Source organism: Echinops telfairi, unplaced genomic scaffold, assembly GCF_000313985.2.
Source record: "Echinops telfairi isolate 266 unplaced genomic scaffold, ASM31398v2 ScPeMD7_7410;HRSCAF=8448, whole genome shotgun sequence".
Taxonomy (NCBI): Eukaryota; Metazoa; Chordata; class Mammalia; order Afrosoricida; family Tenrecidae; genus Echinops; species Echinops telfairi.
In genome coordinates, this window is record NW_022111310.1 from 7,851,813 (window position 1) to 7,867,770 (window position 15,958).

At 38.7% G+C, this 15,958-nt stretch overlaps 1 protein-coding gene across 1 annotated transcript; it reads right to left on the minus strand.

Annotated features, from left to right (window-relative positions):
- Positions 1-8,430: 8,430 nt before the first annotated feature.
- LOC101645431 (39S ribosomal protein L42, mitochondrial-like) lies at positions 8,431-9,072 on the minus strand. Its single transcript, XM_045296666.1, has one exon. The coding sequence runs from the start codon at positions 8,972-8,974 to the stop codon at positions 8,546-8,548; it is 429 nt and encodes a 142-aa protein (XP_045152601.1). The 5' UTR covers positions 8,975-9,072; the 3' UTR covers positions 8,431-8,545.
- Positions 9,073-15,958: the final 6,886 nt, after the last annotated feature.

Genomic DNA, 15,958 nt, shown 5'->3' on the forward strand with positions numbered 1-15,958 from the left:
GAAATTGAAAATATCATGGCTTGGAGCCAATGGAGCATAGTTCTCAAAGTGACAGCTGTACTTTTTTTTAACACTCTCATAGGAAATATATAAATAAAAGATCATGGAATTTTCCAAAGAACATCCCATTACATGTGAAATTTATGACAGGATAATAAAGAGTGCATTAGAAATATTTGTTATAAAAGAAGTTATCAGGCTTAATAAAATCAAGCACAATGATCTGATTCAATCCCTTCATTTATTTCTTAGGGAAATTGAGAACCATAGAAAGAAAGAAAAATGCTGAAATCATAACTATTTATAAGGATTGACTGTTCTAAAATGAATTTACCAATTTAATCCCATTATCCCACAACTAGGATAAAAATAATATACTTGCTTCTGTCCTTTCCCTATTTTAATGTAGATGTCAAAAAATCAAATAAACAAATAACAACAACAACAAAATCTGTAACAAATTTGATTGTGACTCATAGTTACCCTATAGGACAGAGAACAACTGCTTATTGGGGTTCTCAAGACTGTAAATCATTACAGGATCACATGGCCTCAACTTTATCTATGGATGGGCTCATGAGTTTGAACGGTTGACCTTGTAGTTGACCGTTCAATACTTAGCCCACTGTATCACCAGGACTCCTTAAAATCAAATAGAATTCTGTTATTTCTGGGCATGTATTATAATAGCATTTCAATTTTTTTCATGGTTTAGACATACATTTTCTATAGAAAACTTCATTTATTGTTTCTCCATCTATAACCTACAAATCCACAGGTAGTTGTTTGAACCAAAGAACTTGTGTTGCTGTGGATACCTTTTTTCATTATAGCAACTTTTGCTATGCCTTCAAATGCTCAGAAATTGGGCCAGGCAGCATTTTGAAAGGGATACATTTCCCAGAAAAAGACACAAAAATAGAGGCAATCATCTTCAACTGACAGAAGAGAGTGGTGAGCTCAGAAAGGCTGCAAAGTTAATCAATACTGAATCAGACTAAGGACAATGAAGCATCCGATTATTAGATAATAGCTTTCAAAAGTGCAAAACTTACCATCCAGGAAGAGCGTGGGTGATTTGAAAGCTTGGCTCAGCATTTACTAAGCACTCCCATGGCACACATCACAGATTACTGAGAGTCGGTGCAAAGTTTACTGCCACAATCCAGGAGAATTGAGCATGGCTTTGTATGTGAACCAGAGAAATAAACAATTTTCATCATCTTATGCATTTTAAATTTATTACCTCAGCCTTCCACAGAAGTCAATGGCATGGCATTGGTTTTATAGCTGCCTTTGTTGTTGTTATTGTTTTGTGGTTATTGTTTTTTGTTGTTTTATTTTGCTATCCTCCTAACTGGGCCATCACAAGAAAGAGCAATATAAAATTGGTGCAAAAAAAAGCTTCACTTATTTTAAGAATCCATAGAACTTTTCTTTCCTTCTCTATGCTCATAAGAAATAAGTAACATCTGTGTTTTCTTCTGGTCTGCTAAAAGACTCAGAGCCCAAATTACCAACAGCTACATCAAATGCTAAGAGTCCTGGTAGTGTGGTGGTTAAGTGTTGGGCTGCAATCTAAAAAGTGAGCTGTTTGGATAAAACCAGCAGCTCTCAGGGAGAAACACAGACTTTCTACTCCCGTAAACTGTTAGTGTCCAACACTCATGGGGGCAGTACTTCCCTGTCCTATAGAGTCCCTGTGAGTCAGTAATGAAGATCCAGGATCTTAAAATAAAGGAATTGTGATTAACATTTATAAAACTTTGCTTTAATAGATAATACCTTCAAACCCAAACCAAAATTCATTGCCATGCCCATTCATAGCGATCCATTAGAATAGGATAGAACTACCCCTTCTGAGTTTCTGAGACTGTAACTCTTTAACAGAGTAGAAAGCCTCATCTTTCTCACAAGGAGCTGGCTGGTGGCTTCAAATTGCTGACCTTCATGGTTAGCAGCCCAACGCATAACCACTACCCCACCAGGGCTCATAGACAATACTGACTCTTAAATATAATTTTACTCATTTTGAAATTTGAGTCATTTTACTCCTTATTCGATTGCTATTTCCAGTGCCAGCCTGAGTGGATGCTCTTTCTGGGAGCAGGATGTGAGGTGAAGAGGGATGAAGGCAGGCAGGCACCTGTAGAGTTCCTGAGGTGCGATAGCTAAATGGCCTTTGAAAGTCAATTCAGAATAAGAAGTAAACCGAAAGAATAAGTGAATGGAATCCAGTCTGCATCTTTGGCAGAACTCTCTCCTTATACCAAGCACCTAGTTCTTTGAGCTCCGTCACACTTTTTCTAAAGAAAATCAGAAATGTTTCATTCACATCTTCCATATGGTTAATTGGAAATTTGAAGTAGACTAAATATTGATGAGAAGCAAACAAAAATCTATTTTAAAAGGACTCAGAGACCACATGGAATCCTTTCCTTCACAGAAGTTCCTCTGCACAATTAGATTTAGCATACCAAAGGACTATGTGGCTAAAAGCACATTTTTTGGAAAAAGATGCAAAACCAGAATTGAAGCTAGTTCTAGGATAATGGCTAAGTGTTCCGCAGGGATGGATGTTAAGTACTCTGGTTTATTACCTACTGCTTATTGCATTTTGAAAGCCTTAAAATGATCACTTAATGTAGTCAAAATTCCAAAGAGTTTATTTTCTGCCACATACTTTTGGAGGAAACCTGTGAGATATGACCAGAGATCAGAGGTTAAAATTTTATTACATTTGTGGAAACAATAAACACATTTCTAAAAATGAAAGGGCAACTCCAAGCTGTGAAGAATTTTATGTTTGTTTTCAACACACTTCCCATTTCCAAGCCATGACTCATAGAGCCAGTGCTCTGGGCAGTGAGTTTTAAATCACAAACCTGAAAAAAATAAAAATACTGATTTTGGGGGAAACTTTTGAAGGCATAAATAAAATTTTTCTGTGACTTTAACCAAGGAAGGGACAAACTGATCCATTATGGACCACTGACTCAACAGAGGATCAAAGCCTTCAGTGGAGTATCAGGGCCAAGAAAAACTTTATGTGAGGGAAGGTGGTTTCATTTTTATAAAAAAATCTCTATTCTGTGGCTTTACAAGTTAAGAAAAGGAAACCAAATAACATGCATCTTTCAACTTATTGCTATGGGAAATTTTGACAAAAATATGGGATTCAAAATATTTTTATTGTGAATTGGGTGAAGGGTTGTGGACCAGATTATCAGTTTTACATCTACCAAGTGATATCCACTTCGTCCGTTTATTGCCCTCCTCAGTGTGTCATCACTTATCCATCCTTCCCTGTTTCCTGTTTCCATTCCTCTTTCTCGACTAACCCTGCAGAGTTTCGTTCTTAGGTAACTACTACCCTTTTGATTTCAGGCAGTTGATTCTTCTAAGTTGTGCACACTAACTAGTGTCACTGATCCCCGTATCGCTTACTGCCATCAAGTCAGTTCCAGAGGGTCAGTTCCATTTGAAGCCCGGAGGGTGATAGAGGACCATAGTTCCAAGGGTTCCACCAGTCTCTATCGAACCACTAAGCATAGTCTCTTCTAGGATTTTGAATTTTATTCCAGATTTTTCTCCCACTCTATCCAAGACCTTTTAATATTATCCTTTTCAGAGTAATTGGTAGTGATAGCTGGGCACCATCTAGTTCTTATGGTCTCAAGGTCATGAACACTGATATTCACATGGTTCATTAGCCCACTGGACTAATTACCTCCATCTGTTTTTGTTTTTTATCACTTTTCTTTCCTCCAGACAGGGAGAGCCCTGATATTTGAGGAAAGAGCAGAGAAGAAACCAAAGAGGCCAAAGAAGATGAGTAAAATAAAAGAAGAAAAACCATGCAAGAATCAGCAAGAAAGAATAGAGAAACATACCTAAAAACACAAAAGAAAGCATACTACTAGGGTGTTAATCACAGTTTCCAATAGGAAAATATATTCAAAGGAGAGTTTTATTCTGTCCTCTAGAGGAACTTTGAGTGAGAATTCACTTTAAGGCATATAACAAGGAAAAAAATGCACTTACAGGGCATTGGCTTGTGCTGCTATTGGGGTTAACAAACCCAAGCTATGTAGGGCAGACAGGTAGACTGTTATGACTGAATGCATCAATCTAAAGGCAAAATTTAGTCTTTTCCAGAAAAATCTCAAGTTTTGATTTTACCACCTTCACCAGATTGAATAATAGAGAGCTACTCATAGCATGATAATCTCCTTTTATTTAAAGCCAACTGAGAATAGATGTTAGCATTATCTACAAAATACCTGGGTTCATGTGTCCTAAAATAACTGGGAATGTAGCCTAATCAAGTGGCCACCTGCTCCCACTACCATGACTCGAATTCAACCTTCCAAATCTGGCTAGACCAGACGATGTACACTGGTACAGATAGGAAATGAAAATACAGGGAATCCAGGACAGATGAGCCCTACAGGACCAGTGGTGTGAGTGGTGAAACAGGGAGGGTATAGGGAGAGTGGATAGGAAAGAGGGAACCGATTACAAGGAACTATGTGACCTCCTCCCTGGGGGACAGACAACAGAAAAGTGGGTGAAGGGAGATGTCGGACAGGGCAAGATATGACAAAATAACAATTGATAAACTATCAAGGGCTCATAAGGGAGGGGGAATGGGGAGGGAGGGGAAAAATGAGGTCCTAATGCCTGGGGTTTAAGTGGAGAGAAAATGTTTTGAGAATGATGAGGGCAATGAATGTACAAATGCGCTTTACACAATTGATGTGTGTATGGATTGTGATAAGAGTTGTATGAGCCCCTAATAAAATGATTTTTTTTTAAAAAGAAAAACAAAATCTAAGCTTAAAAAAAAGAAGAAAAAAAACCTAACTATCACAATCACATTGGATTCAGTACTGCTGAAGGAAACCAACAAAAAGAAAATAACAGTGGCCTAAACAAGGTAGACATTTCTTTTCCTCTCGTGTACAGGCTGAGCAGTCAGGATAGCTCTAGCAAGGTGGCCCCTCAGTCAGTGACAACTGTAGTTTGTTCCTTCATTTTTCCCTGTCAACTCTAAGCCAGTATTTATTTGGGAAAGCTGGAGGTCATAGCTATATATCAAATTCTATGGAATTCTTTCACTACCTCATAATCAATATGGGCGAATCTGTGCATATCTGAAAACATTTGTCTTTGGTGTTGACCAAGGTTAGCCAGGAGAATCAGGCTGCAGTTCCTGTTTGGAATTCTTTTTCGTTTTAATGCCAGTATATAAATTGTCAGTGGTTCAGAGGTTTGCTCTAGAAAAGAGCATTTCTCTGCAAATCTCAAACGTTTGCTGTAGATTCCAAATGAATCATTGGTGAAAAGTTGTTTTGTGACTCACCAATGCTTTGTGACTTCTGAAAGGAGAAGCCAATAAAGCCATAGGATATATATTTCTTTTTTCTCTTAAAACCATTTTATTGGGAGCTAACACAGATATAATATTGTTTCATAGTTCGGTCACATCAAGAAGTGTTGTACAATTGGTAGCACAATCAGCTACAAAACATTCCCTTCCTTCTTAAACTCCTTGACATCCGCTCCTCTTTACCCCGCCCCCTACTGTACCTTCTGGAAACCTTTATTCTACTTGCTGCTATCTGTATAGGTTCATCAATCCTGGGCTTTATATACTGAAAATCCTATAGTAAAAGTTCAAGAGCACCCCCCACCACCACCAATGACAAAATACATCTGAGATAAACTTCCATATGAAAAGAAAATAAATAACAAATTATTGAAAATCAGATTAGGCCCAATGTGCATCAGAATGGGAATCAACTGACAAAGTCCTAACCATTCAAATCTGGGTTATCCTTTTTATCTCTTATACTCATTTCTCCAATGCACTGTTTGGTAACCAGTTTCATCCCACCCCTCTATTATGGATCGAGGGAATTTACCGCAGGCTTATTTCCTAGGTAGAACATTTCTTACCTCTCCTACCCATTCCCTAACGTTGGTCAGTCCCTAAAGTTGGCCATTACCAATTCAGCTCCAAAATTTCCATTACTTGTATGTCACTCTCAGACAAATACTTCTTGACTTTTCAGCAAAATTCTTCTTGTGCTCCAAATATAAAAGTATTTAGCACATCAGTGTTTTTAATACATTGAGCCTACTATGTCCACTCCCTTTAACTCCCCAACCCAGGCCAACATTTTCTTCTTACTCAGCATGGTTTCCATGGTCTAGCCATCAAACTGTCTCCCTGCTGGCTCTGCCGAGTAAATATCTATGAGCTAATCCCAAGGCCCAAGCAGGTCAAGCCCACCAGCTGCTCCATGGGAGAAAGATGAGGTCGTCTGGCCCTATAAAGGTTTACGGACATGGGTACCATTAATGGGTTCACCGTGAGTCAGAATTGCCTTGATGACAGTGGGTTTGGTTTTTGAATCTCTCTAAATAACTTCCCTAGTAAAACCCATCCCCTTATTAAATGCAAACCTTACTTATATCTTCCTCTGTGCCTAAGCAGTTAAATGTATTGGTAGAAAAAGCACATGCATCCTCATTGGTCACACTTTAAATTCCTAATCACAAAGGCCAAGTGCGTTTTCCCCATTGCTCTCAAAACCAAATTCCCCCATTCATCTACTCTCTCATGGTGCAGTGGGACACGTGTTGGGCTATTAACTGCAAGGTCAGCAGTGTGACTCCACCAGCTGCTCCCGAGGAAAAAGATGGCGCGATCCCCTCCCGTGAAGACGGCTGCTCTCCAGAGCCCTACAGAGAAGTTCTACTCCATCAGAACTGCCTCAGAGGAGCAGCTGGTTTGGTTTGATTGGGTTGGGTTCTCTTTGTTTACGCTCTCAACAGCCACGTGTCCTTCTCACTCCCGGCAGATTCTCCTTCTGGCTTCATTGTCAGCCTTGAAATTTGGTTGGAAGGATCCATTTTGGAGACTGACCCATCCTGTCTTATTAAATCCAACACAACCATTTTTCACTTTGAAAATATTTCTTCAGTTTAGTACCAAGGAAAGTATATAACTGTACTAAAAATATCAGTCTTTAAAAGCATTATATAGTCTGTCTTTAGGTGCTCACAGGATGGGAAGCATGTGACAAGTGGCTTCCACAGGAGAAAGAGTAGATACATTTCTTCAATTTCACCTTCCCTCTGGGACATATGTTCATTGAATAGAATGGTGGAACAAAAATTCACACATATTAATTTATGTAATTTTTCAATTCAAAACTCATTTTGATCAAATTAATTCTGACTCACAGAACCCTATAGAGCAGAACAGAGCTGCCCTTATATGTTTCTGAGACTGTAAATCTTAAACGAGTACAAAGCCTCATCTTTCTCCTGAGAAGAAGCCGGTAGGTTTGAATTGCTGATCTTGCGGTTAGCATCCTAACTTATAACGCACTCTGTCACCAGGGGTACTCAAGACCTTTAAATTGTTGAAGAGCATGACTACGGTGTGCCTAACTCAAGCCTTGGTCTATCCAATCATCTCATATGCATGTGAAAGTTGGACAATGAAAAAGCAAGGCCAAAAAAAAAGCGAAGCATTTGAATTTTTTTATTCTGGTGAAGAGTATTGAAATTACTGTGGACTGCCAAAAGAAAAAACAAATCGGTCTGAAAAGATGTCAGCCAGAATGCTCCTTAGAAGTGAGGAAGGCAAAACTGTGTCTCAGGTGCTATGGACATGCGATTCAGAAAGACCAGTCCCTAGAAAAGTGCATCCAGCTGGATGAAACAGGACGGTAAAAAAAAGGAAGGCTCTCCACGTGATGCTCTATACATAGCCACTGCAGTGATGGACTCACATCTGAACAATTGTGAGGATGGCATGGGACCTGGTAATGTTTCACTCTGCTCTACATATTAGGGCTGCTATGAATTGGAACGGACTCTTCTGGACCGGACAACAGAAACTTTTGTTTGCTCTTTTAGGAGGGGGAGAGATGCTGAGTGTGAAGTGTCCGTTCACTTTATATGACAGATGTCTGATGTGACACAACTGCAAAGTATGAAGCATTCTCTGCCTCTTTTAAAACTTAGGCATCCATTTAAAATACTTAGCACAATGTCTGACACATAATAAACAATAAATGTTAGCTATTATTATTATTAATATTAATATTCAAATTTATGTTCCAGTCAAGTGGAGAGCATAAATAAATACAAAGATAAACATTGGAATATATTAGTGCTAAATAACTATCATAGGTGCTTAGAGCAGAGAGAGCACCACCAGCTACATCCTGACTGATTAGAGATGAAATGTTATGTGTGAGATGCATGTGGTTACAAATAAAACTCACAGCTGTGAATCAGCAGTTAAGATACAATGTAGGACAAAAATGGAAATTATTTCTAGACCCTTTTTTCCCAAAAAAGATAAGCTATAATATCAGTTTAAGTGTGTATGGTGTAGGGTTTTTTTGTTTTTTTTTAATTAGTTTATTTATAACATAGTAGGGACTACATCGGATATTTTTCTCAAGTGGCAAATGAGGCAAAAGGTAATATTTATCTCTGATTCCTAATGAGAACCTCAAAATCACCTGTCTTTTGGAGGATTCAATTTCTTACGACGTCTGTGATACTGCCCATGAGGATACCAACAGTGCTTCGTAGTAAAGAACATTTTGCTAAGTTGTTCTATCATAGGTCCTTGTTGTTTATGGGACTCATCTTTCACTTCTAATCTAGTTTTCAGCACATGATCATGTGTTTCTTCACTGTTATGTATAGGATCTGGCTGAGGAATAGGTTTTGTATGTTCATATGGAATGTCCACAGAAGGGTGGTAGCATACTATTGTCCTGCCATCTGATGTCAAAGCAAGCTCTACCTTGCAATTATAGTCATCTGGGAGAGGCGGTGTCGATTTATGACAAACACTGTATAAAACTCCATTTCGAATTGATAAGAAATGTTTCAGGACAGTTCTGTTTGATAGTGCCCATGTTACTGCTGCTACTGCCATGGCGGACCAAGATGCGTGTATCAGACGGTATGGCAAAAGATGTTATGCAGAGAAACTGAAACATCTGCTTCCAGGCACATCTATTTTCATCCCTTGACGGGTCCTCACGGCGAAACCGCCATGTTGTCTCCCGTCGGCTCCTCGGCCTGGTGTAGGGTTTATAAAGGAAATTCACTCTCATTATCTCAGTTAATCCTCATGGGTTTTAGATGGAAGGTAGGTATTCCTATCTTCATTTTATTAATGAAGGAGAGTTTGTGATCTGCCTCAGCTCCTTCTGCTCAATGACAGAGCCTGGAGAAGAGATACTCCACAGTCCTCTGATTCTAAACCCAGATCTGTATCTCTTACTTCGTCATGCATCACCTGCTATGATAACTCAAAGAATCAGATCTGCTGTGATAGTTAAACGCCAGGCTTTGTTGTGTTGACAACCATTTTTGAAAGAATGAGAAAATCTCTAAACGCTGTGCAACCATCAGGATCATTATTCCATTAACCAGACATGCTGGTATCATCTTAATTCAAATATTTGTAAGCCGTAAAAAGATGCTCATTTTTATTCACGATGCCTCTCATGTCCCATCTGGCACAAGCAATTTCCTTTTGTGTGCCTTAAAACAGTGTTATAAAGAAATTAATTTTACCCTAAGGGCTTTCGCTCTGAATCTCACAATGCTCATTCTGGTTATTTCTCAATTTCAACATCGGTAACAAATTGTTCTTGCAGGGGGAATTTGCTTGTCAATTTTTCTAGTTTAGAACCATCAGATTTTTCATTAGGTCTTGCCACTAACAAACTTCTTCATTTTCTTTCCAAAGTTGTTGGCAGCTATTATAATTATTCTGTCATCAGAACACATTGTACATTAGTGTATATTTATTAATTGGAAAATTACCTTTTCAAATTAGTTTATAATGAGAATGATTATGCTTACTGTCACTTAGACAAGTGGTAACTAAAAAAAAGAACCATTTCAGCAAAATGAATGTGATCAATAATTGAAAGTATAAATATGTGTCTTGTTGTAATTGCTTGACTATACAATTTACAGTTTCTCTATCATGTCCATAGGTGATTAGGACTATCTGCTGATGCATAAACTCAATTTCCCAAAGACCAGCGATCTTAGGGAAAGAAAAGAGAAAACCACAGAACTGGGGAACTTGGTGTCATTAATGCCACTCTAAATTCAAGAACCCCATGATCACCGCCTATAATAGGTGTTCACCCACACTCTGTAATCCTACTATGTTTCTCCAGAAGGCTTAGTTTTCTATTCTTTGCTCAGCAATTTATTTTGTGGCACTCGTTACCTCCCCCAGTACTTCAGCCTCCAACACCACTTTCTGATGGTGACCTTGACTTGTAGCCCACAGACAGAAAGAAGCTTTGATATGTGAAGCTTCTCCTCTTCATATGAACAAATCATTACACCCACATGATGTAGTACTCATCTTCTTCTTTTTCATTTCAGATACAATGGAAAAAGTGTCTCCCTACTCATTGGCAGTGGAGGTCAATGTTTATATGTACTCCGTATCCCTTCGACAAACTCCAGTACTACTTCCCTCGTTCAAAACACTATAATTCCTTGTCTCTGTTTATTTCAATAGACTCCTAACCAGTATTCCTGTTCTACACTTACCTGTCAATCTGTCTACTCATCTGCACTAAATGCCTTCATAATTATTTTGTTTGTTTCATTTAGTGAAAAATTCAACCTGGCCTATGACCTTTCTTAATTCATCATTGGCCACTGTTATCCCCGTTACTTGGTTCTTGCCCCACTGGCCTCATCACGGTTCCTGTGTCGCTGTTGTTTTTAGGTACCAGCAGGTTGGTCCCGATCCAAGGAGACTCTGTGTACAACATAGTGAAAACACTGCCGGCATCTGTACCATCCTCACAATTGTTCCTGTGTTTGAGTCCATGCAGTAGCCACTGTGTCAGTCCATCTCTTCGAATGCCTCCTTTGTCGATGCCCCTCTACTTTACCAAGCATGATATTCTTCTGCGGAGACACATCCAAAGTATGTGAGACAAAATCTCACCATCTTTGCCTCTAAAGAGCATTCTGACTGTACCTCTAAGACAGATTTGTTTGTTCTTTGGACAGTTTGTAGTACTTTTAATATTCTTCCCCAGCACCATAGATTCTCAGAATTTCTGTATCTGTGACGTCTTCTGCAGGAGAAAGATGAGGCTTTCTTCTCCCTGAAAGAGTTACAGTCTTGGAAACCCAGAGGGGTAGTCAGTCCTACCTGCCCTCCAGGGTTGCTATGAGCCAGAATTGACTTCATGGCAGTGAATACACTGTCACCTCAGAACAGGAGACTCTGTGCCTGGATATCTTCAGAGATTATTTCCTTAATCATCCTGAATGACTTTTTCTTCCATCTTTAGCAGCTATAAAAAATGGCACAATACTACACAGATTTGCTTATTATGACTCCTTCCAGAAGGGGAGAGACTTGATCTACTTTGTTTACTGCTGATTCTCCTGTCTTAAAACAGTACCTGGTTAGGGTGGAGGGTGGGTGGAGTAGAAAGGGGGAACCGATTACAAGGATCTACATATAACCTCCTCCCTGGGGGACAGACAATGGGGAAGTGGGTGAAGGGAGACATCAGACTGTGTAAGACATGACAAAACAATAATTTATAAATTATCAAGGGTTCATGAGTGAGGGGCAAGTGGGGAGGGAGGGGAAAAATGAAGAGCTGATACCAAGGGCTCAAGAAGAAAGCATGTTTTGAGAATGATGATGGCAACAAATATACAAATGTGCTTGACACAATGGATATATGCATGGATTGTGATAAAAGTTGTATGAGTCCCCAATAAAATGATTTAAAATAAAAAAACATTTTCACAACAACCACCCCAAAAATGAGGAGCTGATACCAAGGACTTAAGTAGAAAGCAAATGTTTTGAGAATGATGAGGACAACAAATGTACAAATGTGCTTGGCATACAATTGATGCATGTATGGATTGTGATAAGAATTGTATGAGTCCCCTATAAAATGATTTAAAAAATCAACAACATTACTTGGTGATTAGTAATTATTCATTGTAAAAAGGGGTGAATGAAAACTTTGCTTACTTATTTATGTCTACTGAACTATAAATTTCATGGGGGAATCTTCCCAAAAGAATATATAGCTGATTGATTTAGCAGAGAAGCTGTTGAAAAATCCATAAGATAGCTGCTTGACAATCTACCCAATTGCCCAATAGAATAAAACTCATGTTAAAATTGAACTCATCACTCTACGCACTGAATAGTCTTTGTGATTTTCCTCTTTCCATTAATGCAATATAATCTACTCGGTCACACACAATTTAAAATCTCTGTTCACCTTTCCTTTTTTCTCTGTCATTCTATATCTTGATGCAATAGGTGTCAAACTTCAAATTATTACTTCTGAAAGGAACTTTACCCAATTTCCCCCCAAATTCCACTGCCACTAATTAAAGTGATTCAGCCACCTAGTGTTCACATCTTGATGTTTTTGATCATGTAACTTAATCATGTGTTCCCTGATCCATAACCCTTATACTCAAATCTTTAAGTGGCTATCACTAACTACTTTAGCTATCATGATCATATAATTTATTGCCCAAATGGAGACATTTTTTAAGGTTTACTTGTGCTTTATTGGCTATGCAAAGGAAGTTGATTGTGTGAATCATTACAAACTATGGCTAACATTGCAAAAATGGGATTTCCAGAGCTCATGCAGCTACTGTACACAGACCAAGAGTCGTAGTTAATACCTAACAAAGGAAGGCTACATGGTTTAAAATAAGGAAAAAATTTCATTGGGATGTATCCTTTCACCATAATTGTTCAATCTGGATGCTGAACAAATAATTCAAGAAGCTGAACTATGAAGAAGAACCGGGTACCAAGTCAGAGGAAAGCTTACTAGAAACGAGATAGGCATATGACTCAACTGTGCTTGCTGAAAGTACTTGCTGGTGAAGCTCAGAGACTTGGCTTTCGTGGTGATGTGGCTGCTAGTCAATTCTGGCTCATAGAAACGCTACGTCTAGCTGAGCAAAGCATGGCCCAGGGTCATCTTCACAATCCTTGTTGTCTTAGAGCACATTCTGGGTTTTTTTTATAAATAGACGATCCATGTAGAAACAAATATAAAACAAAAACAAATATTATTCTAAAAGGATTTAACAAAAGTAATACATTTTTAAAAAACACATTCAAGAGGGATTCAAATGTTTTTGAAATATGGAATTAATAGATAAGGGACATGAACCCTTTGAAGTGCCCTGTAATATATGTGTGTATGAGTCTGTATGGTGCATTAAGTACTATTGAATATATAATGTATTATATATGTGTGCCTGGCTATTAGAGCACATTCTTACAGCCACTCTTTAACAATCCATCTTCTTAAGGGTCTTCCTCTTCTTTATTTATCTATTTATTTATTTATTTTTGCTGACCTTCTACTTTACCAAGTATAATGCCGTCATATTCCAAGGACTAATCTCTCTTGATGACATGTCCAGAGTATGGAAGTGAAGTTTTGTTTTCAGACTTCTAAGGAGCATTCTGGCTGCGCGTCTTCTAATAGAGATTGATTTGTACTCCTGGATCAGGCACAACGTCGTCCTGAAAGTGCAACATCCTTGCTCTTTAACACTTTAAAGAGGATTTTTTTGTTTTTCTCTCTTTTTAAAAAAAATCATTTTATTGGGGGCTCATAAAACTCTTATCACAATCCCTCCCTGCTCACCTCTCCCTCATGAACCCTTGATAATTTATAAATGTTTGCTTTTTCATGTCTTACACTGTCAAACGTCTCCCTTCACCCACTTTTCTGTTGTCTGTCCCCCAGGGAGGGGGTTATATGTAAATCATTGTAATCGGTTCCCCCTTTCTCCTTCACCTTCCCTCTACCCTCCCGGTATCGCCACTCTCAGCACTGGTCCTGAAGGGTTCATCTGTCCTGGATTCCCTGTGTTTCCAGTTCCTATCTGTACCAGTGTACATCCTCTGGTCTAGCTGGATTTGTAAGGTAGAATTGGGATCATGATATGTGGGGGGCAGGGTGAGGAAGCATTTAGGAACTAGAGGAAAGTTGTATGTTTCATCGTTGCTACACTGCAACCTGACTGGCTCATCTCCTCCCAACAACCCTTCTGTAAGAGGATGTCCAGTGTCTATAGATGGGCTTTGAGTCCCCACTGCACACTGCCCCTCATTCTCAATAATATGATTTTTTTTGTTCTTTGATGCCTAATTCCTGATCCCTTCAACACTTTGTGATCATACAGGCTGCTGTGCTTCTTCCTTGTGGGATTTGTTGCTTCTCAGTTAGATGGTCACTTGTTTATCTTTAAGCCTTTAAGACATCAGATGCTATAACTTTTGATAGCCAGGCACCATCAGCTTTCTTCACCACATTTACTTATGTCCCTGCTTTGTCTTCAGTGTTTGTGTCGGGAAGGTGAGCATCATGGAATGCCAGTTTAATAGAACAAAGTGTTCTTGCATTAAGGGAGTACTTGGGTGGAGGCCCAATGTCCATCTGCGACCTTAATACTAAACCGATAAATATATGCACATAGATCTATTTCCCCAACGTCATATATAAATACATTTACATGCCTCTATTTAGACCTCTATTAATGCTCTTTGCCCCCTAGTTCTTTCCTCTATTCACATGGAGACACTTTTGACAGTGAATGGAGGCACTGTTAAAAGTTACTTTGATCAGAGGGAAGTCACCGGAGACTTATTCTGTGTAGATCCTGCGAATGTATTTTTGGGCTTCCATTGTCATCCATAGTCTTCTGCAAACTAGAATTTCATAATTTAAGCTTTGATAGCATCTCTCCTTTGAATTTGGATTTTATTTTTTATAATCTTTGGAGCACACATGTTGGTGTGTTTCTTCCCCGTGGGCTTAGTTGATGTCTCACTTAGATGACTGCTTGTTTGAAGACTGCCCTTTAACGTCCCAGGCATTGCTATTTCTAATAGCCAGCCACCATCTGATTTCTTCACCACACTTTACTCTGACCATAGTTGAGGGATGGGAATAATCTGCATCTCAGAGAATATTGTAGACATGATTAAAATAGACTAAAATGAAAAATCTGACTTGAATGGTTAAAACTTTGCCATTTGATCTCCCTTTTGATACACTTTTTGCTTAATCTCATTTTTAATATTTTCTGTTGTTCTCTCTTTTTCAAACGGGTTTATCTCTATTGTATTTTGTTATTGTTGGTAGCCTTCTTGACTCTCTGGTATGTGTTTTTCTATGTTTTTCAGTATATGAAACCAGGCTGGGTGACTCTACAGAGACAAGAACTAGACTAAGGGTTCTTGGGAGGATGGTAGGGGTGAAGAGGGGTAGGGTAAGGGGGAGCTGATTTCGTATGAGAAGTCAGAAAATGTTTTGAAACTGGTTGTGGTAGCAATTATACATTACTTAATATGACTGAATTATTAATATTGAATGATATGATGCCTGGATTAAGCCCTAATGAAATGGTTTGGGGGAGAGAAAAAAAGAACTCACACGTGTGACGGCATGTGGGAATCAGCACCTCTGTGCAAACCAGAATGCAGGGTCACATCGATCCTACAGGCACTATTCGTTATTCATTGTACAACCCTGACTCCTACTTCTTTCTGGGAAAAAAAATCTTATCTGTTTTGGTGGTATCCACAAATCATAGGTTAGTATTAAATATTGAAATGCCTTAGACAACCATCGGCAAACCATTCCATTTGTCAGTAATTTATTTATTACGGGAATGTGTGGCCTAATTCTCGTTAATGAGTTGTGAAATGTAGTCTGATGCAGTGAAAGATATTTCTGGAAAAAGTTTCTATAACTTTCTAAAGAAAGCCCTTATTCTTCAGCCAGTTGGTGTCATTTCTGCATTTGATGCATGGAGCAGTAGTGTGATCATGACAAGAGCTAAAAGGTGACGTGTA

Coding starts and splice junctions, on each gene's coding strand:
- LOC101645431 (XM_045296666.1), bottom strand. CDS start 8,974: ATGGCAGTAGCAGCAGTAACATGGGCACTATCAAACAGAACTGTCCTG.